At 47.3% G+C, this 27,598-nt stretch overlaps 1 protein-coding gene across 1 annotated transcript; it reads left to right on the forward strand.

Annotated features, from left to right (window-relative positions):
- The first annotated feature begins 2,892 nt into the window (after window positions 1–2,892).
- On the forward strand, window positions 2,893–27,598 carry LOC111859274 (sprouty-related, EVH1 domain-containing protein 2-like). The gene is made up of 6 exons (XM_023841806.2): window positions 2,893–3,391; window positions 18,204–18,381; window positions 19,676–19,844; window positions 20,037–20,101; window positions 24,469–24,624; window positions 24,774–27,598. Exons 1-6 carry the CDS (start codon window positions 3,366–3,368, stop codon window positions 25,416–25,418), a joined length of 1,239 nt encoding a protein of 412 aa, XP_023697574.1. The 5' UTR covers window positions 2,893–3,365; the 3' UTR covers window positions 25,419–27,598.

The following is a 27,598-nucleotide window of genomic DNA, read 5'->3' on the forward strand; positions in this document are numbered from 1 at the left end:
TGGGGTTTGTTGATCTGTTAGTGTGCATGTGGTGTAATTGTGCACTTGCTAGAGTTGTAGAGCTGTGTGCAGTGTGCACAATGTTTTTGGGTTAAGTCACTACCCCCGCTCTGCATTTCAATTTGCTCACCCCCCCCCCCATTCATTTTCCACTGGCGCCTGATCTGTCTTTAAAACAGTTCTGTGTGTGTTCAGGCTACATCCTAAAGAAGAGGGCAGGCCTGTGGGTCCCAAAAGGTTAAAGGACAGAATTACTCTTCAGCCTCTGTCTTGTGTAAAGAAGCCTTTGCTTCTCGCTGCTCCATCCCACCCCCATACCTGCCTGTCAGCAACATGGCCGCAGGCTTCACTCGAAAACATCGAGGTTAGAACATAAACAGTCCAGCCATAGTTGCAATGTCACTTTGGCACTGGCCTATTTACATATTTTCTCACACACTCATACATATAGGGGTGTACAATACCTTAGTGAGTTAGAGTCTGAGCCCATGTTCAGAAGGTTATGGGTTCAGGTCCCATTGCCAGCAGTTTAATCATATGGCTACTGGGCTCTTGAGCAAAGCCCTTAACCTCCAACTATTCCACAGACACTGCCTGATCCTGAGTTGTACATTGCCATAACGTATCCACTCAATAAATAATAATACAAAAACTAGAGTAACAAAAAATAATTCATATTCTGAGGCCTTAAAAAAATAGATTTTCCCTGAAATAGTTTTGCTTTTCTTTTACGGTGTTTTACATAAATTCCACAACAATATTCCCTTTTCCAGCGACAGCCTTACAGTGATTTATGTCCATGTTCTTGTCCATCTCATCACACTGCAACCTGCAGAGCATTGAAAGATTTAGATGTCAGAATGAATTAGCTGGCGGTAAATCTTCAAAAACCAGTTTAACTTCCCTATGACTCTTGGAATGAGACAGCACAATACATACATACCAAAGAGAAACAAATTCAGCTTCAATAAGGTCTGTTCCATCTGGGTAAATTTAAAAAAGGCTATTTTTTTCTTTTCTTTTCATTTCTTCTAAAATATTAAAGCCCAGAGTTTAGGTACACAGTCAAAACTTCCCTTTTCATTTCCCTTTACTTCAGCAGGTTTTTTACAGTTAACACACAACTGACTCACTACAAGATGTATCCATTTGTGGCTGAAGCTGCTGTCATGAGGAAATCTATGGAGAAAAGAGAAATTAAAGAGTTTACTGAAACTGGACTGAGACTTAAAATTGGATGGGAATGTCTGGTTTTGAAACTGAAAAACATTTGGCTTGTGATAAAATATAAATGGTGTGGACAAGGTTTTAAATCTATTTTCCTAGAGCATAAATAATTCATTGATAAAAATGACTAATAATTAAATGCATAAAGTCCTTGCCGTGTCATTGTTCCTCACCTGATACAAGCGAATCTTGCCTTGGGATATATTGTTTTCAGTTTTAGTTGAACCTTTTGTAATACATACTAGCCTTTATGGCATTTGCGTATATTACGGTGATATTTCTGCCACAATTAATAGATGGGCATTATAAAGTCCGTGGGGTTAATAATAGACGCTCACCATTCCGGGAAAACCTTTAAGCCTAAATTGGCTTGGCCATATTTCACCACCAGATGACGCTACAAACCATAAAACTAAATTCAAGCGTCATCAGCCACGTATCCAGGCACAGTCTATGAAATGTACTATTACCATTATCATTGCGGTTCCCAAACAAGAATTTTAACCAGTTCTCAACAAGAGAAAAATTACACAAACTTAAACGTGTTCATCAATCATGTTTTCTCTCTTCCTCAGCATATTTAATTAATATTTCAAGATATATAGGGTTAGAACACTGTTACTGAAATATGTTATTTATATGTGTGATATAATAATGTGCTTGTTTATTAACGCAATAAATAACAAGGCAAAATAGTTAAAGTACGGGCAAATTAAACTTTTGTAATTCATGTTGGTGTGAAGTCTTTAGTTGCCTAGAGTCTCTGCCAAGCAGCATAAGACTGCGGATGGCCTAGGTGGAATGCCAGCCCATTCTTAGGAATATTTTAATGCGTTTTTAGAAACAAAACAACTAACTAAATAACTAATGCCTAATTATCTAATTACATTTGTCTACATCTTAAAGCTTAAAATAGCATAGTATATCCAGTTCGTTTACCGTATATTACCTGCAACCATTTTGCGAATGACAATTAACTGTTTATAAGAAGGAAATGCTTATTTAGGTTTCTCACATGACAATTAATCAACCTGAGTTATCATTATGTTCCCGGGAAAATAATCAATAAAATGAGGAGCTCGCTCAATAACATCTTCCTAATAATATCACTGAATGATGTAGGCCTATTTATAACAGATAACAGCTAAATGTGGCAGATCTATCCTTCCACTAATATGTGTAGTCTTTGTCGGATTTGTTTTTGGTAATTTATTCTTGTAGTAAAATAATTGCGCGAACTAAGCACAATCTTTGATCATGTGGTCACAGCTAGGTGTGAGGGTTAAGACTGAGTAATAAAACATGTTACAGTACAGTATATCCATTCGCTAACTCCTTTCCAGAGCCAAAGTCTGTCGGCCAATAATAATAATAGCTGTATACAATTCCCATAGCACACACACTAGTTTCGTTAATGCCTTCAGCAACGGAAGTGCTAATTGCGTTGGAAAATACGCTTGAATCGTTTATGTTAGTTATGATGACTATGGATGTAAATGAGTGTTGGTTATAGAAAATGCCAGGGTGATTCCCCGTCAGGGAAGGCAGCCCCCCCCCAGCGGCATGGGCCGCCGTTAGAGGCTGTTGCGCTGACGTCATGGCTTCCGCCTGCGCGCTCTCTCTCTCTCTCTCTCTCTCTCACGCACGCACGCACACACACACACACATTATCCCTCCCTCCCTCCCTCCTCCTCAGCGCTGGCCGCTGCCTACAGAATCCAACATGGAGTAACTGGAGATGGGGCTCGTACGGGGCCACCTTCCGCGACATCAGCGCAAAGCCAAAGCCGGCGGATCTCGGTAATAATAATAACAACAATAATAATAATTATCGTAATAATAATTACAGGCGGAGAAGCGAAGAAAAGGAGGGGGGAGGTCGGAAGACGTTAACCTGGGAGGGAGGGTGGGGGCTGGATATGCGCATTCGGTGGTATTGCGCGTCCGTGATCAATTACCCGCAAGCGAGAAGAAGTAAAGGTACCGAGGCGAAGAGGAGCGAAGAGCAAAGCAGTCGCGGATAAAAGCGGATACTCTGTGATATGAAGGTGGTTTGCAGTGAAGACGGCAAGGAAAATGAAGAGCACGGAGCGTATGCTCACTGTGGGAAACTGCTGTAGGTGAAACGGAAAAAAAAAATGACCGAAGAAACACACCCAGACGAGTAAGTACATCAAAAGACCATTTTTTTCTTTCATGCTTTAAATTGCACTAGGTTATCCGCTTGTGCTTTTATATTTGCCTGCATGTGTGTATACTTTTTCTGCATGCGGTGGGGGGGATTTGCGTTATTATGAAGTTCGACCAAGTTGCCGCACTGTTTTCCGAGTTGTAAAGCAGTGGGCAATATGCGTTGACAGTGCACGGAGAAAAAGGGGGGAGAGTGGGCCCCCTCACGGATTCAGTCTCGAGAAAGGGAAGGGAAGGAGGGACGGGGGTGGGGTGGATCGGAAACATTTTCTAAAAGGGATTTACAACTGAATAGGCCATTCAAAAACACAGAAAAATTCTCCAGTGACGCGGCTTTTAAAGGTAAAAATGCGCACGATCCCTCCCTTCCGGCGTTTAACGCAAACGAGGAGTTACGACGTGGAGGAATGATGGGGTTTCTGCGGACCGCAGGCTCCGGGGCGCCCAGAAAGTCGCCGTGCGGCCGGACCGACTGATATGTAACATCCGCCATTTCTTTTCTTGAATCGCTCTAATTTGCATACCGCACTTCATTCATAAAAAAAAACACCAATCGGGTGAGACCCGGGGCTTGCATCTTGGGGAGCTGCATACCCGATATGATTTATTTGGCAATCGGATTATATTATTTTCCTATTATAAATGGATTTGTGTAAACTGATATGCAGTTTTAAATGCGCGCGGCCGAAACACCGCCGATCGCTCGGGACACGGAGCGGTTTGTCTAATTTTGCAACGTAAACACATGGTCTTGAATAAATATCTGGCTATATCTGGGGAGGTAGTGCACCGGCGATCTCTTAAATTATGTCTTTAAATAACGTCAGTCGGCCTTATCCGTATAAATAGGGCGTTGCAGACGAGCGAAAAAAATATGGTATAGGCGTTGCAATAACCGTATTACCCGTGTGCCTGGCAGGCCGCATAATGGGGCAAATGCGAGCGATGTTGGACACAAAATGCTGAATTGTGAAGATGGGAATAGTCCCATAACGCCGGTCCATTCATAAACTTAAATCAGGCTGCCTGACCTAAAAGGGATTTAAAGTGGAGCCGGTGTCACCTGCAAATGGGTCAGCGAGGCAAAATGCAAAGGCGTATATGTCCGCTTTCAATCGGCTGGTCCGAGTGCGCAGTAATAAGATGTCTATGTCTATTTCTATGCCATTACGACACCAGATATCATGTGTTTAGATTAACACTATACGATACGCCACACCGGCGTCGTTATCTAAATCGTAGTGTGGTTTTACTGGGCCACAAAGGGAACAGAAATTACCGGGGTTTTCTTTTTTTTTCGCTCTCGTTTTCATCAGTCATTTTCATTTTTACAGTTGTGATCTCAGAGATAGACGTAGGTATCCCGAAGCAGGGCTCATGGCTGCAGGAAACCGCGCCGCAGCCTCGTCTCACGCCGACGTGTGACTTTCTCTGCTCTCTACACGAATTACTCAAGCGGCGATGCGAAATTCAATAGGATATTACAGGCTGCTTTGAAGTGTTTATATTTGCCCTTAAAAGTTTCAATCCAAACTCATTCATTAAAGCTGACATGTATCGGCTACAGTGCATTCAGGAAGAGTCACGATCCTTTTACATTTTATGTTGCAGCCTTATGCTAAAAATGTTTGAATTAATTTCCTTCCCGGTGTCAATTTACACTCTACGGCATAATGTCAAAGTGAAAACTGGATTTTAGAAACGTTGGCAAGTTTATTAAAAAATAAAAGTTAAGCCGTGACGCTTTAAATTTAGCTCAGGTGCGGCCCGTTTTTATTGATCAACTTTGAGATGTTTCTGAACCTTGTTTGGAGTCCACTTGTGGCTAGATCAATTGATTTAGACATGATTTGGAAAAGTACACACTTGTCAATACAACACACACAGCTAGCAATGTATATTGGAACAAAAACCAAGCCACGAGATTGAAGAACTCGGAGACAGGATTGTGTTGAGGTACAGATCTGAGGAAGGTTACAGAACTTTCTGTTACATTGAAGTTTCCCAAGAGTATTGTGGCCCCCCTAATTTTTAAATGGATGGAATTTTGTAACAACCAAGAACCGGGGCTCCTCTATAGCTTTTGGGCCCCGCGACTGCATATCAAATTGGACCCCCAACCCGGACCAATCCAATTATGTTCAATTGTTTTAGGGCCTCTATCTCTCAGGGGCTCTTGAAATCATCTAAACTGTCTCTCCCCCCTTTACGGTGCCCCCAGTCAAGCCGCTTCCAAGACATAGCCGTCTGCCCGCACTGAGCGGTTCGTGGAGAAGGGCCTTTCGTACGAGTGGTGACTGAGAACCTGATGGTCACTCTGACTGAGCTAAAAAAGTCCTGTATGCCGATTAGAAAACCTTCCATAAGGAGAACTGTCCTTGCGACACTGCACTGATCGGGGCTTTATGGCTGAGTAAAGGGACTGAAGCCTATTCTCAGTTAAAGACCAATGAAAGGCCACTCAGAGTTTGCAAAAAGGCATCTGAAGGACTTTCAGACTGTGAGGGGGAAAAAAATTCTCTGGTCTGGCAGAACCCATGAACTGTTTGGCCTCAATTCTAACTGAATGTCTGGAGGAAGTCAGGTGAAGCTCATTGCTTACACAATACCATCCCAGTGGTCCAGTACGGTGGGGGATCATGCTGTGGTCATATTTTTCGTAGGCAGGGACTGAGAGACTAGTCAGAGTCAAGGGAATGCTGAACAGAACACAGTACAGGAATATATACTTAATGAAAACCTACTCCATAGTGCTGCAGAACTCTGACTGTGCTGAAGGTTTACCTTCCAACAGGACACTGACCCTAAGCACAAAGCAGAGACGACGCAGAATCAGCTTAGAGGCAACTCTGAATGTCCTTGAGTGGCTCAGCCGGAGCCCGGACTTGAACCCAGTCAAACTTCTCTGGAGAGACTTGAAAATAGCCGTCTACCGACAGTCCCCATCCAAAATGACAGAGCTCGAGAGGATCCGCAGTGTAGAATGGCAGAATATCCACAGATGGAGGTGCACGAAGCTGGTCTTGTCATACCCAAGAAGACTTAAGGCTGTAAGCGCTGCCAGATGTGCGTCAATTAAGGACGGAGTAAAGGGTCTGAATACTTATGTCAATGTGATGGTTCAGTTTTTTTTACTTCTAATAAATATGCCAAAAAATTCGAAAGGCCAATTTTCGCTCATTGTCATGGTGGGATATTGTGTGTAGATGTATAAAGAGAAAAGATTAAATGTTTTTAGCCTAAGGTTGCAACATAAAATGTGAAATGGTGAAGGGGTTTGAATAAATTCTGAATGCAGTGTATATAAAAACATGGCACAAATGAAAGAATGTGACAGGTAATTTTCAGAATAGTCATTTCCTCACTCCAAACAGTAAAGATAATAGGCGTGTCATTATCTTACCTGTAATGTACACACAATGAACTCCAAAGATAAAGAACGAAATGACTTTAATCAATGTGCACTCTGCTCTCTTTCAAAGGTCATTTCCGTGTTATATTAATGTGTCATCTCCATATATTTATATGCCAAAAACAGAACAGACTTAATTCTTTAAAATTAGACTAGCATGTATTGGTAATTTACATAAGTATGTGCTTGCAGAAAATGTATTTTATATATTGAAGGAATACAAAGTACTTTATCGTACTTTATCAGCGATTGTACTTTTCTCTCACTTTAAATATAAATGCATTTTAATGAAGAAATTCTGTGATAGTCCAGAGGGGGGTTACATTTGGTTTAATAGCCATTGGCATTGCCAAATGAGCAAAATAGAGTTCTTTTCTTAGCTGGCCACTTTATCTTGAAAGACTGCTAATTGTGTTGCTGAGGCCACAGGACAGCTGAAAGAAACAAATTTAAAGGTGCTGATCGCGATGCCTAATTTATCATTTTTTTATATAACCAATCAGATTGTAGCAGAAGATAATGTGGTCACACCACCAAAGAGGCCTTACAACCGTAATCCTATGAAGAAACTGACAGCGGTTATTACCAGGAATCCTGTTTTTTCTTCTTGTGTCGCCACCACAACACTTTCTAAATCCAACCTACTACAGCTAAACTGGCGCGCTTAATTTGTTTGTATATTACATTTAATTTAGTGAAATATGGTTGCTATTTTTATTTTAGTCTTTTGGCTGTCTATTCTTAGTTTGATAACCTAGTTTAAGTTTCCATCCATAGGGGTAAATTTGTTTATGTTAAAATACAGAAAAATGTCCGTTTTGGGGGGGGGAGTTAAATATCTTCTGCACACCTGTTCAGCTGCCGTCTTGGTAATATTAAGCTGGGGTTCACTGGCATTTCACTGCACAATGGTAAAAGCTTCTCTCTGCTTTAGATGTGGTGTATATCTTAGTGAATTAGTGACTTGGCTGGTGCTTTTGTCCAAAGTGACTTTTCCTTATTTTCACAGCTGCAACAGTTCAGCGATTCTTCTGCTCAAACAGCACTATAGGGACTGAAGTTTATTTCGGTGTCTCGACTTTCGACATCCCTTACTTAGTTAGACTTTTTATATGTAGCGCATCTCCGTCTACCTCAGCCCTTTGATGACAATAGCCTTTTTTTTTTTTAAATAAAAAAGGCTATTTGATGCTTCGTAAAAATAATAATTTTGTATTGGTGTATATTGTTTCTGTTAGTGAAATCGCCAGCTTTCCGGATTGCCTTCCAGTGCTTAAAAATATAAGCATTTCTTCAGTGTTGCGTACAAGGAAATCGGGCTGCTCTTTTGAGTTTAGCAAAAGCTGAGGTATCTCGACATATCCAGAAAAAAACTACGAATGGCTGTAACTTCCTGAATCTTGCTCGGATGTGACTAATGTGATTGTTCAAGTTGGATGAGTGAAATTAGCTAGCTAATCATCGGTCTCCTTTATTTTTCTGTCTTTCATAGATATTTCAGAATTATGGTATAAAGCAACGATTTTCTTTCTTTTCTGTTTTGGTAACATTCAGTGTGCAGTGAGGTACGTGACTTCCCCGTGGGGAACTTGAAAGGAAAAAAAAAAAAATATATATATATATATATATATATATATATATATATATATATATATATATATATATATATATATATATATATATATATTTTTTTTCCTTTCAAGTTCCCCACGGGGAAGTCACGTACCTCAATATCTGGAGCGCGGGGCGAGGCAGCTCCAGCGACACTGATACGCCAATCGATTCCACCGAGCTTCTGTTTAGTGCCAGACACCTCCAGGATGCCATTGGTTTCGCAGACTCCCTCGTGTTTGCCGGTAAACGCCTTGAGAAACCGTGGAAACGTTCCCTTGGTTACATATATATATATGCCTCGCCCCGCGCTCTCGGAGGGATGTGGCTCGGTGGAGCCGGATGAAGGTCGCCTGCGGCCACCCCAGACCCGTCTGTGAGAATCGATTTCAGGTCGTCCTCCGTTTTTCTTGCTTAGGCAGCGGGGGCATCTGAAAAACGAGCCGTGAGTCAACAGGGCCCTGGCATCGATACCTGAGCCTAGCCGCCCCCCCCCCACCCCCAGCCTCACCCTCCACCCCCAGCCTCACCCTCCACCGATGAGGGATTGTTTTTCTCAGGCTCTTGCAGTGTGACACACCCTTGGTTGTTTAGGCCTGGTGACCTCCAGCGTGGTGGAGCTGTGCTCTGCTTGGAGAACCACCAGGTTGCTAAAAAGAAAAGAAAAGTGAGTTAATGGTGCATTGCTATGGGGGGGGGGGGGGTCTCCTGACTAGGGCTGGGCAATATCAGATGGATATTATATTGCGCATGGGCAATGATCACCAAGGCTTCAGATGATGGGTGAAACACTTGGCTGAACGCCAGCTTTTTTGGTCCTGTACAGATATTGATTTACGCCTACAGTTTTGTATTAGTAATACCCTAAATATTAATGAGGCATTTTCTAATGCCTAAAGTTAATAACTAATAATAAATGTCTGAGTTTGAACTGCAAAAAGTACCACTGAGTGCATATCACACTGAAGTATACCAGACCATAGTATACCAAAACAGTATAATGTAGTCTACTCCGCTAACCAAATTTAATAAACATATACGCCAAGTTTATGTAACTTCTGGGAGTCACAAAACGCATCTCATTAATATTTTATGCGCACTACTAATCTGCTTAACACCCATCACTGGAAGCCCTGGTGATTGTCGCGCGATATAATATCGATGTGCTATCGCCCAGCTCCTCTCCTCACCCGCCATTGGGACCTGATCTCTTATCTGGGGCTTGTTTGGTCCTTGTTTGAGCTCGAGGGTCTTGCCCATGTCTGATTGATTCCACAAAGGCCGCCAGATGCAGATGGGTGTGCTGTGGAACTGTGACACTCTGCATGTGTTGCATGGAAAATGGTGTTTTTTTTTTGTTTTGGGGGGGGGAGGGGGGATTTTGATTTTTGGATTTTGGTAGTGAGGATGTACCATTCAAAATGATTATTTGGAGAAAATGAAGTTAGTATGTTTAGTTTTTTTTTTTTTGCCGTGGTCTTGTATGGCAGACGCCGTATAATAAAAGCTCGTCTCGTCTCAGGAAGAATGGCGCCAAGTCAGCCTGCCCAGCCTCTTTCTGGCTTTCGGCCTTCTATAGGATTCGGTCGGCCACAAATAGGCCTCCGCTGCCTGGCTTTGCAGGCCTGCTCCCCGTCTCGCTTTAAAGGCCAGACTGAAAATACCTCGGCGGGCCCCCCTGTGTGGCCTATCTCCGGCAGCCTCGCAGTGGTCGTCCCCCCCCCACCCCCGGTGGCATCCAACAGGGTGTGTCCCGGCTGGGCCGGCCGCTAAAAACACTCGCAGGGATGCTAATGGGCTAACGGGCAAAGTTTCTACCCAGGCCTCCTCTGCATGGGAGTGCTTCTCTTATTTTTCTTATTTAGGTTATTGGCTCCTGGTGACGGGGTCTCCAGGGATAGAAGCCGGTAGCCGTGCCATCGGAATTGTGGGTAACTGCGAGGGGGCGGGGCTACAGAATTTTCGCCCAAGCAGAAAGTTTTCACTTTGTAACCTTGTGAGTGAGTCTGAGTTTGCCAAAGTTCAATCAACATTAAGGATATAAGAAATACTTCGTTTAAGAGATGAGAAATTGCACATCTGGACAATATTTAGTGTTTGATACTCCTCCATGGTTTTAACATACAAATAACATGATAAATAGATGCATAAACAATAAAATACATAAAGGTTCCTGTAGTCCTCAGTGTATCCTCGGCCCACATCAAGTCTCTCACGTCCCGTACAAATTGCTCCAGATCACAGTCAAATGTCAAGCGCTGCAGGTCCTATTACTGTGAGAACTGTACACTTGGTTGTTCTCTCTTAACAAAATCAGCCACATATTTTCCTGCTGCTTATCCTGGTCAGTGTTGCCTGGATCCTTTCCCTGACAGCACAGGACACAAAGCTGGGGTGCATCCTGCACAGGATGTCAATTAATCACAAAGCACATGCACGCACACACACTCAGTTATACACTGAAGTCCATTTGGAGACACTGGTTGGCCTAACAGCATGTTACAGGCCTGTGGAAGGTAGGCCGTGTTCTGCACTGGGAGAGAGCTTGCAGCCTCCACAGAGGCTTAAACCTCCAGCCCTGGATAGAGTAAGGCCAAAATGCTTCCCCCCCTCCGGGGCATAAAATATGCCCTTAGTACGAATGAGTGTTTTTCTGGTAGGGGGTGTGTGTAGTTCTGTTTCTCTTGGCGGTTTGGGCTGGTGACAGTGAGGAGCAGACAGACTTGAAGGCTTATCGCTTGGTCTTATCAAGGTCTTGGTTACAACTGTTCTTCTCACCTGCCTTTAAGGGCGGAAGCAGCCCAATAAACTTTTCATTCCCACATTTAGTGTTTGCCGTTACCTGCATGTATTTTTATGTAGAAGGTTTTTTTTTCCTTTTAAATTTGATTGTAAGGGCGTTTATAAGCATCAGGGAGGAGTAGCAGGCACGATTCACAGATTAAGTCGTCAGTTCTAGACTCATCCATTTCAAACGACCGCGACTGCGTTTCTGCGCGAGACTGCATTTGTCTATGCGATGGTTCCTCGGCCTCATCCTTGCGTTATTTTAACGTGTCATGGAACCCCGATTATTTTAGCCACTCCTATTAAGAGGGGATCATAAAAATACACTTAACTCGGGGTTAGTCATGATATCGACTTGGATTTAAAGACCATTTACTGTCTCTGTTATCTTTGTACTATGATGTCAATCGGTTTTAACAGTTGATGTTTCTCCGGTTTCAGCCATCTAAGGCGTTGCGACGAGTCATCGCAGTTAAAATGCGTGACTGTACTTACTGCAGTCTTGTCACATGTTTGCTACCAGTTTATAAGTGCATAGTGGTGTAGGTGTTGTTACTTTCACAGATGACGAGTGGGAGGACCCTGTAGATCTCCTGTTGATCACTGGCACTGTAGATCACCAGATCATCTCCTGTAGATGTATAATATTGGGAAGAGGCACTTCTGTATCGAAGAGCCATCATTGATTTTATACTTTGCATTAAAAATACAACCTTTTTGCTTTTTAAATATTACATCCTGCCCAGTTCTCAGGGGCCTGTCCAATCATAAATTTCTAAGCAGGTGACAAAGTGTTTCTGAGAGTTTGGTTATCATAGGAAAAGCAGACCTCAAGGAATTTGCTGACCTCTCTGCATAAAACATCTGAATTTATGTGGGCAGTTCGGCATTTTCTGCTGAAGGCCCTCAGGTGCCAAACTCTGTTTGAAGCAAAATGTGTGGGGGGGGGGGGTGGTGAGCTCTGTCATGCTTTTATTCTGAAATGCAGTGCTGTCTGAGAGGCCCTGTACTGTATGCCCTCAGGTTTCTAAAGAACGTGCAGCAACACTCTTCAGTGTACTCTGTCTGAAACGTTCCTCATTAATAACTGTTTGTGACAACAATTGCACTTTTCTCAGGAGTTTCATAAATTGCTTAAACCAAAATGTTTCTCACTTTCTGCTATTTTTAATCTTGAGCTCAGTGAACTTATTGATAGTGTGGTTTTAAATCATTCGCTTAATACAAAAGGCACTTTAATTAAGCAGAATGTCTTTAAGTATGGTTGAGCCAAGATAATGCTAGCAATGTACACCTGGTTTGTGTGTGTGTGTGTGTGTGTGTGTGTGTGTTTTTTCTTTCCTGTGAAGAACTGGTATTACTGGTGCATGTAGGACTATATAACTATATATGATATGACATATTTGCTCCATAATTGCTGGTCAAATGCACATTATTTACTTCATTGTACATCTTCGACTCAGCATGGATTCTTTTGATTGGGGTGGGTATTTTGCGAATGTTCCACATACCTGTCTGGTTGTTTGGCGGTTACTTCTGGGTTGCTTTGTGTACCAGGTTTGCTTATTCGATAACTGCTGCTCTGCGTTTCGTGCAAATTCAGTGACCATGAGACGCAGACATGATAAAAAACATTTTATTTTTTTTCCAACGTGCCCCAAGGCGATCTCACCTTGAAACAAAATCAGACCATTTATTTGCTAAAAGAAAAAGTGTTTCTGGACATTACAGAGAGATTTCCGTTCTCACATGTATTGGCTGATCGTCAAGATAATGGCGGGGGGGGGGTCACTTCGTGTTTTTTTTTTTTTTTTTTTGCCGTGATTCAGATCTTCATGTGGGAGGGGGCAGAACCAACAAATAAAAGGGGAAGCTGTATGAAACACTCACAGTTTACCTGGCACGTTACCCATCACATACGCACCAATAGCGATCCTCCCCCTAAAAATGCAGGCTCTCTGTGATTGGATCTCAGCCCACTAGCCCATCTGGGTTTTATTTGCATGGGTACAGGATTCAAATAGTTTTTCTTTCATACTTAAATTTTATTGCAGCTTTGGTTCTACTGGACTAGTTATATAGCAGTCATTTGCAAAAACAAATAATACTGTAACAACAAATAAAGCGAGTCACAGTTCTGCCTTGTGACTGGCGATTATTCACTGGTGGCCTTGCTTGGGGACACCATACCTGCCTGATTGTCATTGGAAGGCACCGGATTGGCTGGGACTTCCCTGCGGCCTGGGAGATGGAAACAGGCGTCTTTAAGGTCTCTCGTTCTGCAGGGACAGTAAAAAAAAATTCCTGTGTTTCTGTTGACTTTGTCCCCCTGTTCCCCGGTGTCCTCTTCTCCAAATAGCTTTCTGTGTACCTTTTAGAAACACAGGATGCGTGGTTCCTGGATCCCCCCCCGGCCGCCGACCATCCGGTCAGCCCCACTGATCCCTGCCCAGCCGCGGTCTCCCACAAGGCCATCTTGTATTACCTTGCAGCAGTAACCCATCGGGGGGCCCGCTGGCCCGGCAAGGACAATCGACCCATTTCGAATGGCACGGTGTCCCCTCGCGGGCGAACCTTTGGAGGTCATCGTCAGGTGGGGGGTGTCATATGGCCGCCACTTAGTGGTTCTCCCATCTCACATGACCAGAGGCTCGATCATGTCAGGTTTCAGGAGGTAAGGGTGGACCGGTCAGGTCAGAAAAGGGGGGGGAGGGGGGTAAAATGAATGTGTTTCGTTCTTATTCTCATGATATTTTCTTCCACCTAAAATTACAACTCCTTTTATTTTTTTTCTTGTAAAACAGTTTGCAAAACTTTGCTTCAAACTGCTAGATGAGGCAGTTTGCCGCTAAATGTTAAATCCCCAGTCCGCCTGGCCGTCATGCTACGAAACTTATTTTATATCATAGCTGGGCTCATAATTACCCTTGTCTTGATTAGACGTGTTGACCACATTTGCTTGTTTTTGTGCCAGTTACTGAAAGACAGCATAACAATCCAGCCACATTAAACCATATTTAACTGCACTCCAAAACATTGTCTAATAACAGTTCCTTCTCACAATATACTGTTTATGTTCTTTGTGAAACTAGAACTAGAATAAATTAGTATGCAACCTCAGGGTGATCAATTATGTATAGCTACTTAATTGTCGTGGGGCTAAGAAGACAAAGTAATCATTGATTAACTGTGTTACTCATGCAAAGGCTTTGAAACCCACACTGGATGGGGCTATAATGTCATTGGCTCATTTAGCCCATTTCCTATTGGTTACTTTATAGGTGATTGCCAACACACGGTAATTCATATCCAATGTTTCTCATGCTCCAGTTACTCCCAGAATTGAATTAAGAGCGCCGTCAGTGGGAACAGGCTAATAGCCTTAACACAAGCATGACCTCTGGCCCTCAAGGAGTTATATTTGACACCCCCTGTTTTTATGTGATTGTCTAAAGCAGGAACTAGGCCAGAATGTTGTTTTCATTTTAGTCTGGAGCTGCTCGTAATATAGTGGCATAGCTAAAAAAGGACACCGTCGAATTGAAAAGCATAAAAAGACCAAGTTTTCTCACTGTCCAATTAGTAGATCTCTTCTCTGCACCTAAAACTCATGCTGGTTTAGGGGACGAGGTCATGGCAGCCCTCAGTCAGGCCAGCTTCACCGAGCTGTGGGACATTCCTGGAGGGGAGCACAGTTCCTCCCACACCCTTGTGTTTGTCCGTCCGACATCAGACGTCACTGTATCACGATGAGTATGAACAACCCAGGCGTCTAGCGTGTCCTACAGCATGGAGCTCAGCTTGGCGCATGGTAGACTTCCTCGTCGCAGGCGGCAGCTTTGGCGTGGCCAGGATGAAGCTGAAGAATCTCCTGAAACGCCTAATCGGTTGCTAGCGCGCAAACTAGTCTTAGCAAGGCGTAGCATTAAGACACAATAATTGAGATACAATTAGTTGGTGTTTGTGCATCTTAAAAGTAGATAAGCTTATCTTTTCCCTGAGGTCACCTCAACTAAAAATCGATTTCCAGTTTGATTGGTTGCATATCACAGGTTGGTAGAAGGGGTTTTAATTTTGTAATCTGTATCCCATTGGTAAATAGTCGTACTTTTTTGTAGCTCCTTGTTTTTCTTCTGCAGTTATTCCCAAAAACTGTCATTGCAGAGAAGACAAATGTACAAATGGTGCAGTCCAGAAGGTGGCCTGGGGTAGGGTGGGGACAGACGGCTTTGAATCGGCCCCGTCGGAGGAGGTCTCTGACGACGGAGCCCGGGCACCTGCACGTACAGCGCAGCTGGGCGGCGGAAAAGCGCCACCGCTGACATGCAGGATGCATCTGCCCAGACTCTGGTTACAACACGTTGCATTATTCAGTCTTTCAGCAAGTGCTCTCTCGCAAACAGGAGATGCGGATGGACTGCCGTTCGGTTTCGCATTTTTAGGCATGGGCATTTCCTGGAAGAATTCAGCCTCCAGGGGATGAAGCCCCCCCCCCCACCCCCATTATGGGCAAAAACGAAACCAGTCGACAGGATATGAACCTGTGTGGGGTCCGGAGGTATGTCTGTCTGAAGTACAGGAAGATGGTCTGCAGCGAGGCTGACGCCTCCGGTCTCCGAGCTGCGGCCAGGGACGCCCTCGTACATTCTGTTACCCGTTGATTCCGCATTTGTCCGTGCTTGTACCAATCAGTCATCCTTTTCCTGAACTAACCAGATGGTCGTGGGGGGGGGGGGGTTCTACGTCGAGGGAAGAGGTGGGAGGGGGGTGGGGTCAGGGGGGGGATTGTGCAAATCGCCCGCTGCCTGCAAAGTGGTATGCGCTCGGCAGGAGTCGGACCGCCGGCCTGCCGGTTGGGTTCCGTTGGCCTGTCGGTTGGGTTCCGTTGTGGCGGGGCTGGTTCTACCAGTTAGCACATGCATCTGCAACACGACAGTTTGTCAATGGATTTTCCATAAAAATAGAAGCGGCGGATACAGGACTGGCCTGGAAGAGGGTGCTGCAGGCTCCCAGAAACCACCCCTGCTGACTGTTTGCATAACCTTTATAGCCTAGTCCAAGTCGGTGGCTTTGATCCGTGGTGGTAGTCGGCATCTGGCTCCGGCGTGGGCTGCGGGTGTCCCCTTCGCGACGTGTGTGTTCGTTCCGCTTGGCACGCCCTGTTCCGGTCTCGGAGCTTATCCTGCATTGTTTATGGACTCTGTAATTCATATTTACCTGGGAATATGGATAACCCAGAGGCATCCTGTTTCTGTTGACTCACCCAGGTCAGACTAGTGTCAAAGATCTGTTTTTATCATGGGACCGGTGCACAACGCCTCACAAACAGCAAAACAAGGTGTGTCTGTGTGAGAGTGAGTGTGTGTGTGTGTGTGTGTGTGTGTTTGTGTGTGTGTGCTGCTGTTGTTGTAGTAAAGACCAGCGTCTTACCCAGGTGTAGCCCAGTAGATGCAGGCCTAGTGAGCTCACAATAGGCACTTGGTATAACTGGTTTGACTGGTGTTCCTTCTCCTGAACCTCGCGCGCCCAGACAGGATGAGTCACGCAGTCAGCTGTAGGATGTGCTTTGACTTTGTGTTTAGGGAATTTGCTTCCTTCCGGTGGATTTGGGGCCGGGTTTGTTCCAGTTCAGGAATGAAGTGCCCGGTCTGATTCGTCCAGGATACTGTCCCCGATCTGTCCTGAGGCGTCCAGGATACTGTCCCCGATTTGTCCTGAGGCGTCCAGGATACTATTTCCAATAGAAACACTACTTCAGAATGAAATGTTGGTGAAATTCATTGAGCCCCCATAGTAAAATTCACCAACCAAAAATACTACAGTGTGCCCAAAATACCAAGGTACACACAGTACCGGCACCTAACCCTAGCTGAAGGCTGTGGCATAGCCTTCAAGCTGAACCTCATTCACCATCACCTTCTTGCCGCTGTCTTGCACTTGACTGGCCAGACACTGGCTCAGGAAACCATCTACATCTGAAGTGTGGAATACCTCAGTCCACCTCCCTCAGGGGGAAAGTGAAGGAGACAAGTTGTTGGACGTTCTCAGCCTTGCTGAGTAGACCATGCTCTTCCTGGGTGCTCACATCCATATTAAGTCCAGGGCACCCATTTTAACCCCACAGCTATCGGTTGTGATGTTGGGCTGTTTTCCACCATAGGGTGATCCTACAGTGGAGGTCAGGAGAAGAATTAGTTGGACTTGTGAAGATAAACAAAGAGGTGACACATTTTGGTTGGAGAGGTACTGGGAGTGCTGAGTGGTTGAGATGGAGAGATGACTGAGGATTATTGGTTGTGGCTGTTAAAGTTCTCCCTTTTTTTCCTTAAATGTTCTCTCTCTCCCCCCCATGTTAATAATTAAAAAGCAAAGTCAGGTTCCCTCATATGACCGACTTTCGGCTTGGTGGGAAAAGCTAAGGTGGTTTGTAGCTGGACTCAGGTGTTCCTGGGGCAGACTTTCTGCTGCATTCCTCTCATGAGGTTCTAATGGTCTCCTGGAGACGTGTTTATAATTCATGTCAATGACGCAAGGTGATCTATTTCTTCGGTCCATCAACACTCAGGATTTCTGTTGATGGAACGACACTTTGGGATTTGGTGCAGGTGGTGACTCTGTCCAAATGGTCTCCAAGGTCTGATGACTCAGTCTGCAGAGCTGTTAGTCTATGTGGACTGTCTTCATCCGATATTTGCCTGTTGCCAGAAAGGCCCAAACTCTTCCAAGTCCTTCCACAGCTTGTCACTGGGATTGTCAGCGATGCTTCGCATAGCTTAACTGGGTAAGCCCTCTTCCCAGGCGTTGCTGTTTCAAATGCACTTAGAAGTGGTTTTGATACCAAGCTTTGTTGAGCTCTTTTGATTTACAGTGTCAGTTGAAGCAGATGTTCGTGATTATATGGTGGAGGGGCGGGGGTGTCCCCTCTTTCTCACACGCTCTCTATCTCACCATTGTTTTTCCTCTCTCCCCCATGCAGTGACACCTACATTGTGCGCGTCAAAGGGGTGGTAATGACCCGCGACGACTCTAGTGGTGGTTGGTTGGCCCAGGAGGGAGGCGGTCTCAGCCGGGTGGGGGTCTACAAGGTGCTGCCTGCCGAGCTGCCCGGACAGAGTGACTTCCTCATCCGAGGAGAGCGGCTGAAAGACAAGCAGGTGAGGGTCCCAACCAGCCCGGGACGGGCGGGTAATTGGCAGGAGCAGAATGGAGGGGACATTTAAGGGCAGGAGCGTGACGGTGACATCGCTCCAACTCACTCGGTCCTGTGTGCAGACTGTTCTATGAATGGATGTCTATCTCTGTCCAGGAAGGTCCACAGAGTATAGTATTTACCAGGGACATTATAGGCATAGGTCATGTGACCTGTCCCGTAATGTAATGCATGTCGCAGTTTTCTAAATTTACAGTTATTTCTTTAGCAGACGCTTTTTATCTAAAGCGATGTACATTTGAGAAGGCAGGGTGAGCCAATTCCTGGAGCAACTGGGATTAATGGTCTTTCTGAAGGGCCCCAACAGTGAAATCAGCCTGACAACCAAGGGATTTGAACCGCCGACCATCCAAGCACAGGCACAGCATCCCAGCCCACAGAACCAAACACCACCCTAAATGTTGGGTGGGACTATTAAAAGAATCATGCATCTTCCTCAAAAGAGGGGATCTTTGTGATTTTCCCCCCCCCCCCCCCAAACAAAGCTCGTTTTTGGGTACCGAGCAAAGCTGCGACCCCTGTCTCGCTGGGGCCCTGCAGTGATGGTTCTGTGTCCTTTCAGAGCAACTTCATTTTTTCCCTTTCCAAACGAACCGGTATATGCCGCCTGATCGATTTAGTGGCAGACCTATAAAATGATATTATTATTGTATGTGATGGTCTCCTTTGCTGTGGGGCTTCCTTCACACAGTGATCCATCCATCTTCCATAACTATGTGACCATTATGGGGTTGTGGTGATGCACGCTGTTGTAGTGAGTAGACACGTACGGGAGGGTGTTTTGAGATCTGCTATGAATTTCTGTAGCAGTTATATTTGTAGGGAAGCATGGTGTCTCAGTGGGTATCAGGGTTTGAATCCCTTCCCCCTGTGTGTGTGTGTGTGTGTGTGTGTGTGTGTGTGTGTGTGTGTGTGCGTGTGTGTGTAAGGTTGCACGTTCTTCCTGTGATGTGCGGGTTTCCTCCTGTGTGTGTGTAAGGTTGCACGTTCTTCCTGTGATGTGCGGGTTTCCTCCTGTGTGTGTGTAAGGTTGCACGTTCTTCCTGTGATGTGCGGGTTTCCTCCTGTGTGTGTGTGTAAGGTTGCACGTTCCTCCTGCGATGTGCGGGTTTCCTCCTGTCGCCCTGCCGTCATTCTTCCAGCCTCATTTCGTCACGGTGTTAACCCGCACGCGCCCTGTCGTGGTTCGGCGCCACGGCTCCTGTGACCCTGTGATTCACAAATATCCGTGTCGGCAGGTGATCCTGGAATGCATTCTGAAGAAAGACCTCGTCTACATCAAGGCCACGCCCACGTTTCACCATTGGAAGGTGAACAACAGGAAATTCGGCCTGACATTCCAGAGCCCAGCCGACGCCCGGGCCTTCGACCGGGGAGTGAGGAAGGCCATGGAGGACCTGGCAGATGGTAACTGTCAGTGCGTACCTCTCTCAGCCAGGACTGCCTGCCTAAAACCTTCTAAACGCCTGTCTGAAGTCTGCTTTGACACTATTGGTGGATCCAAAGCAGTGCTGTGGGGCTGAATGATGGATGGCGAGCAGCTTGATGGGGTCATGCACTGATCGTTGACTTGCGGCCATGTTGTTTTTTCTTTTGCAGGATCCACTACTTCCTCCTCCACACTCCATAATGAAGCAGACCTGGGCGACGACGATGTCTTCACGGTGAGCACCGTACCGCCTCCCGTTTCTCCGACCACGTTCCCATCGGTCTTTGCGGCAGAGCCTCGTGGCCCTGGACTTGGGTTCTGCGTGTAGCCAAGGCGTCACCGAGCCTAGCGGACCCCGGAAAGCAGGGGGCCGCTCTGGGCCCACGCTCATGTTCTCATGGGCCCCCAGGGACCTTGCCTGTCCCTATCATGATTTTACCTCCTCCTGCTTTTTCCAACCCTAATGGATCTTCAACCCTCAGCACCCCACCCCCCCCCCCCAGTGTTTTAAGATACATGTGAGCATTCCCAGAAATGGTGAGGCTGGGGGCAGGAGGAGTTGTGTTATTTTTGAGCACTGGAATCTCCTGGGGAGACAAGTTTTTGTCTGGTGTATATGGCCACCATTGGGGGGGGGGGGCAGGTTTCCTGTGGTGTTGTGACTAGACTCGCCCCACAACTTGGCATTCGCTGGGTTCCTTGTCCTTTTGTCACAGCTACAGGAGATGAGGAGCTGCCCGAGGTCGAGAGGTCACTTCCTGAGCCCCCACCCGCTGTAAAGCCATCATTAGCAGCTGCTTCCTAGCTAACTGCCAGGTTGATTTACTACCACAGTGGGGGGCTTGGGGGGGGGGGTGTGCACTGAGCCAGGGCCAGAGGTACGCTGGGATGTTGCTGGTTTGTTCATGGTTTGTTATAAGTACTGTCGTGTATGTGGACACAGAGACCAACGACCTGAAAATAGTCACCATGAGAAGTCAGTTCTGGGTTGTTTACAGTGCAGGGATAATGACTGACACAAGCACTGCCTAGTCATGGCTGTAATGGTTTGACGGTGTGGGTTGGGACGCGCGGAGGGAGCCAGAAAGCAGCCCAACGCAGGGATACCGCCAAGGCTGAACCATACTCTCAAAGCCACACTGCCGACTGCCGTAAGGCGCCCAATCGGGCCACCCACAAGTCACATGAGGGGGATGAGGGGCATGTCCCTCCTCCCCAAATGTGCAGCCACGATAAAAAAGGTCCCTTGACTTACAGGGATTATGGTAACATCTGTGACGTCATGGAGAATCTCATTGGGTGGAGTCTTCCCAGTCACACCCCTGTCGCCCACATGGCCTTGTCCCTAAAGGGTCACTCAGCCGGAAGATTCAGCCGCCGCTCACAGGAGCAGTTTCTGGGCTGCAGAAGCACGGGGGTCCTCTTCGATTTATTAGTCAGGCATCTGCCTTGGACGCCCTGAACACACTCTAGCCTTTATCCTTAAGGGGAGCGGGAATTTTCTAGAAAGCAGTTCAGTGTTTTCAGTGGTTTGGGTTTTGTGTGTGTGTGTGTGTGTGTGTGTGTGTGTGTGTGTGTGTGTGTGTGTGCTTGCGTGTCTGTTCGTGCTGCTGAGTGAGGCCGCGTCTCTTGCACGTGACCCTGTGATCTCAGTCTGCCCGCTCGCACATGTCTGCGTGTAATTACACGTGCGGGTGAGTATGTATGGTTCCACTTTAGGCTGAACAGTTGTGTGCGATTATCTGCGTGGGTGTGTAGAGGTATGCCTAATGCTTCAGCTTTGTGCATGTGTGTGTTTGGCCTCCCTCCGTAGGCGCAGGCACACACACACACGCACACAACGTTGCCATGTCCCTCCGCCTTGACTGTAAACATGGTGGTGTTTGAGAAGCAGGGCGGGGTGGCACTGATTGACAACTTCCGGTGTGGGAGCGGAGGGGGCTGGGGTGCCTGGGGGTGAGCAAAGAAAATGGGAAAGACCAAATACTCTGGAGGGGGGGCTTGGACAGACAAACCAAACACCCTAAAGAGGGGGGGCTGGCCTCCCCAACCATCCAGGCAGCTCACCACGCTCGTCCCTCCCGCTTGGCACACTGGCCCCTTTCCTCCTCTGTTTTCCTTAATTCCACCCCCTCACCCCCATCCGGTTTAGAGTGGAAGGTCTGGCTTGTAATTTCCACAGGATATTCAATCTTGAGAACAGGATTGACATTAATCTATTGCTGCTTTGGTGTTTACATAGCTGGTCAGACCGGGGGGGGGAGGGGGGGTTGGGGGGGGGGGGGGTGGCAGAAGAAGGGCCGCTTGTGCCTCACTGAATTCCCGGTTGTTCGCTGCGTTTTATTTTTAAACGGTTCGGCGACGCGGAAGCACTTCTGCCGTTCCTGGGGACCGTGTCTAGGTGCTACCCCAGGTACAGGCCCCCCCCCCCCCACAGTCTGCTCCATATCTGCCAAACGGGTTGCCCTCAGTGGCCCCATCTGCCCTGTATCTGCCCCCAGACTTCCTGTCTGCTCCGCACCATCCCACGTCCCCCAGGGCCCCCCCCCAGGACCCCTTTATCCGACACGACCTTCCTCAGTCAGGGTTATGGCCTGCGCAGGGAGGCCGCGTTCTCAGACACGCGCGCGCCCCCCCTCGCCCTCGCTCACACGCACACACACGCGCCGCTGCTTTTAGTCCATCAGCTGCTGAGAGCTTGCATTCTTGTCTGGTCTGGTGGCCAAAATAATGCTGATAATTGGTGTGACTGCAGCTACCCTGACCCATGCATACCCCCCCCCCCCCCTCCCTGCTCTCGGGTGTCTCTCTGACCATAGGGAGGATTTGGGTGGGTGGGTGGGTGGGTGACTGGCCCCCGGCCCCCTTTTTTGGTATCAGTGGTGCTGGTTTGTTTAAAGCAAATTAGTTCAGACGAGGTCACTGTCCATACCAGGATTGGTCAACTGCAGCCAAGCATTTTTTCCTTTCTTTTCAGTTTTTTTCCCCCTTTTTTTTTAGGTTTTAGCAGCAATTTGAGCAATATGTGTCCCCTGGTGCATTCTGGGATATGCCACACCATTACCCAGCATTGTCCTGCTCTCTCCCTGCCACCACAATTCTAATCAAGCCCCCCCTCCCCACTTTGTGCAATTACCCAAAAAGCTTTTTGGTCCCAAAAGCTGGCGCCCCCTCACCCCCACCCGTGGGGCTTTCTTCACTCATTATCTTAATTTGAGCCCCCACCCCCAGCTACGGAGCTGATTGCAAGCCTTTTGAGCAGCAGTCTTTTCTAAGGTATGCCCCCCCCCCCCCAATCTGACAAGTACCTTTGAAGTGCCTGTTTATCTCTGTGCCTTAAAGTTCCCAGCTTTTGATAAGGTGCCTGATTGCACTTTCGGGGGTAGCCCCCCCCCCCCCCCCCCCCGGTCCTCCATCCAGGCTTAGTGTTTTTTTTTATAAGCCGATAGTATAAACATTTGAAAGGTTCTGTGTTTTTAATTATGTTGGGCTGGCAGGACCGGGCCATCATCCTGGGCGTATTTTTAAGTCCCTGTGGCTCACGCTCCTGGCAGAGGGACCTCTGTGTTATTTCTGGCTGGGCCTCCTGAGGTGCGGGCAGACACAGCAGTGGGAGAACACAGTGCCGGTGGGGTGGGCGTGGCCTGTGATCCCGAGGCCCCCCCCCCACGCTGGGGTGGTCCTGGACAAAGGGCGGGGAGGGGGTGATTGTACCCGTGTGTGTGGTTTAGTGTAGGCTTTACTGAGTGAGGCTAAAATATATGTTGTGACGTTATATATATATATATATATATATATATATATATATATATATATATATATATATATATATATATATATATATATATATATATATATATATACACACATTTTACATGCCACTAACAGGGTAAAACCATTTTTTTGTTCTCTTTTTTTTTTTATTTTAGATTTTTCTTTTTTGCTGCTGGGGTCCTGGACAGGGCACACATACTCACACACCGAGGATAATTCAGGAATTCCTGTTTACCTAACTGCTTGTCCTTGGACTCTGGGAGGTTGCCAGGGGACTCTGGGAGGTTGCCGGGGTACTCTGGGAGGTTGCCGGGGTACTCTGGGAGGTTGCCGGGGTACTCTGGGAGGTTGCCGGGGTACTCTGGGAGGTGTGAGGTTACCCAGCACACCTTCAGGGCCCCCTCCTTCCACGCAGTCCGCATCCTCATCGCCATGGATACACAGCAGGGAAACTTTTCTGATGATGTCATTGGGCTATTTTTTTTTTTTTTTTGGGGGGGGGGGGGTGGTGGTGTGTGATGTTGGAATGATTGTCCCTGTTGTGTATATATACGGCGGAGGGGTTGCGAATAGTTTGTTTCATTATTCTTTTTAGGAGTCTTTGACTTCTGTGAGTATGCAGCTTACCTCCAAAATATCATTCCATCATCCATCTACATTTTTGGAATCGTCCTAACAGTCCCCCCCCCCTTATGGTGGCCCCCTCACTGCACCAGTCTGCCCACTCCAGACTTTTCTGTACCAGTTAGTGTGCAGGTCACCTGGCAGTGCTGACGCGTGCCCTGTTCTCGCTCGCTCTCCTCATCCCCGCATCGCTGTGTCCGGCAGAACGCCACAGACAGCTCGTCCAACTCCTCCCAGCGCAAGGAGAGCTACACGCAGCCGCTGACGTCGTCCTACAGCTGCGAGCCGGGCCGGCACCGCTGCCTCCTGGGCCACCTGCACGAGCAGCACCGTCCCTCGGATCAGTACTTCCCCGATCAGGTGCGTACGGGGGGGGGAGGCAGATCAGTCTTTGGCCCCGAACTAAGCTGTTTGTAGCCGATTCCAGTGTTTTTCAAATGTCGTCGGAATGTGGGAATATTAGAGGTCTGGAAAAATATATATTTTTCCCTCTCTCTGCCCCCCATCAGCCCCTCCCGAGGTTCCCCCGGCGCGTCTGGATCCGGGACGACGACGACGAGGAAATCGTTCGCATCAACCCGCGGGAACGGCGCTGGCTGGCAACGGGCTACGAGGATTACCGGCACACGGCCCTCCCGCGGGACCGGCTCGGGCGAGCCGACGGCGGCGGCGGCGACGCCTATGTGCACTTCGACAAGGCCGACGGCCACAAGCACGACTACAGCTACCCCTATGCCCCCGGACCAGGCCGCAAGGGCGACGGGCACGCTGTGGTGGTGGGCACCCAGCCGTGCGCCAAGGCCGACGGCGAGCTGCTGCGCTGCGTGTACTGCCGCGAGGCCTTCGAGCGCGGGGAGAACCGGCGCGGACACTGCCCAGACGCCCCGGACCCCGTGCGGGCCTGCATCCGCCGGGCCAGCTGCCTATGGTGCGCTGACAGCCTCCTGTACCACTGCCTGTCAGACCCTGAGGGTGACTATTCGGACCCGTGCTCCTGCGAGCCCGGCGACGAGCGCTTCTGCCTGCGCTGGATGGCGCTGGCCGGCCTCTCGCTGCTGGTGCCCTGCATGTGCTGCTACGTGCCGCTGCGGGCGTGTCATCGAGCCGCCGTCGCATGCCACTGCTGCGGTGGAAAGCACAAGGCCGTCAGGTGAGCCGGCCACGGCGGGGGGGCAGCCCTCTGACTTTGACAGACCGACTTCCAGTGGGGGTCGAGTGGCTTGAAATTTATTCTTATTATTCTTATTATTTTATTATTATTATTATTATTATTATTATTGTTTATTATTATATATTTTTTACACTTTGGTCCCGCACGGCCTCTCCAGCCTCGTGTGCCTGCAGTCACGCTTTACACGGGTGTATCTGGTAGCTGTCCACATGCAGGGTCTGGGAATCCCCGCGGTTCTTGCCGGCGTCCCGGTTTTCAACCCGGTTCCTGTTTCCGAGGCCCCCCCCACCCCACGGCTTTGCCAAAGGAAGATTAAGCTGGATCCGTCTTGCCAGCAGAGGCACTTAAGTCAACTGGCAAATTCTCCTCTGCTCTTTAAACAAAAAAAAAATAAATAAATTTAAAATTCCACCCAAGACTCTCAACCTGCTAGGGTGTATATGTGTGTGTTGGACGTGTCCCCACGTGTGTGTGTGCGTGTGTGCACATGCGCGTGTGCACCAGCCCATGCATATGTCACCGTGGCCTGCACAAGGTGTGGAAAAGAGACGGCAACAACACGGTGGTGTTACCACGGTACCAACACTAAGTAACCGCGGCCATGGCTGCATGAGCTCGTAAAAGACAGATTTTATTTTTTTTGTGGTGAGGTTTGTGTTTTGATGTTTCGTATCCAAAGATTACTTTTTATTTATTTTCCAACTCTGTTGAATCACCGGCCAAAGGGATGTGGGGTTGTAAGAGGGGGGTGGGGGGGGGGGGGGGAATTGATAAAAAAGCACAGCCCTGGATCTCATTTGTGATCGGGATATAGGGGGGGGTCTTTGCTTTGCCCGCTCCAAAGTTTAAGGTGCTTTGTGTTTTTACCACGTATTTGTTTGAGTCGTGGACGGTGGGTGAGAATGCTGTAAAATTCTGTTTCATCCTTACAAACAGAACTTCTGTGTGAGATAATTATACAAACAAGTATTGAAAGAAAGAAAGAAAAAAAAAAGACGGATTATGGGAATTACGAAAATAGTATTGGGTCTTCAGCAGACAACCAGTTTGCCAAATGACTCGTCCGTTTCAATCCTCATTTTCAGTCCTTTGTTAAAAAAAAATAGGAAGCTGTGATTGGCAGCCATAAGCCTTACCGAGTGTCCTTTGCGGAATGCGCTTAGGGAATGGCTCCTTCAGTGGCCCCTAGGGGACACTGCGGTCCGAGCTCGGAATATAGGAGAGATTATGTATTTTTATAATGTACCAGTGTAACCGTTGGCTTGGTAATAACTTTCAACCCAGAAGCGGGAGAACACAAAAAACAAAAGCAATTACACTTAAAAGCATCGCACAATCGTTTGGGGCGGCATAGACAGCGCTCCCATTAGGGTTCAGGGCCTTTGTCTCCTAGCTGTTTGCTAAGCCCCGCCCACAGAATGCTGCAGCAGTTTGGCTCACGCCGTTTGTACGACGTCACCGGCCGTTAGGCGACAAGTACGTGCAAGGGATTGGCCAGCGTCGGCCAAGGTGGTCCAGTCGGAGCGCAGAGCCGGCTTGCGGTGCCGCAGACCGGCCGCGACGTCTGTGTCGTCCAGGTAATCTTATCGGTGAGATGGACCAACCAGAAACACGGTGGGACTGAAACTCGTGCTGTAAGAAGGGTCCCGTGCACCTGGCCGGGTTTGGCAGCACTCGCTGACACACGTGCGGGCCACACCAAGCTAGCTTCGCCCGTTGTTTCGTCATAAACCGAAGTTTTATTTTTCTATCTGTGGTAAGGAGCATCCAGCCAGAAGCCTTCCGTCCGTTTTGTACAGTTCAGCTACCGCATACGCGTAACTATCAAAGTGCCTGAGCACGAAAACCCCCAACAAAATAAATCCTGTTTTTTAATTAGTTTTGTTTTTTACAATCAGCATTTTTACCTCTGTAAAAAAGGCAAAAAATGATATATTACAAGTGTATGATGTACATTTTAGTTATTTTTTTTATTGTTTCTAATATGTATGAATAATGTAGCTCTTGCTTGGACAGATAAAAGGACTGTGTAAATAATACCGATATGTTGTTATTGTAAATGGGGGGGGGGGGCGTGTCCTTCCCCAGGAAGAGTTGCTTCACCTTTTCATGTTCTTCATGTTCCAGCAGCAAACAGGCTCCAATTAAAAAAGAGAAATCCAC

Source organism: Paramormyrops kingsleyae, chromosome 3 (genome assembly GCF_048594095.1).
Source record: "Paramormyrops kingsleyae isolate MSU_618 chromosome 3, PKINGS_0.4, whole genome shotgun sequence".
Lineage (NCBI taxonomy): Eukaryota > Metazoa > Chordata > Actinopteri > Osteoglossiformes > Mormyridae > Paramormyrops > Paramormyrops kingsleyae.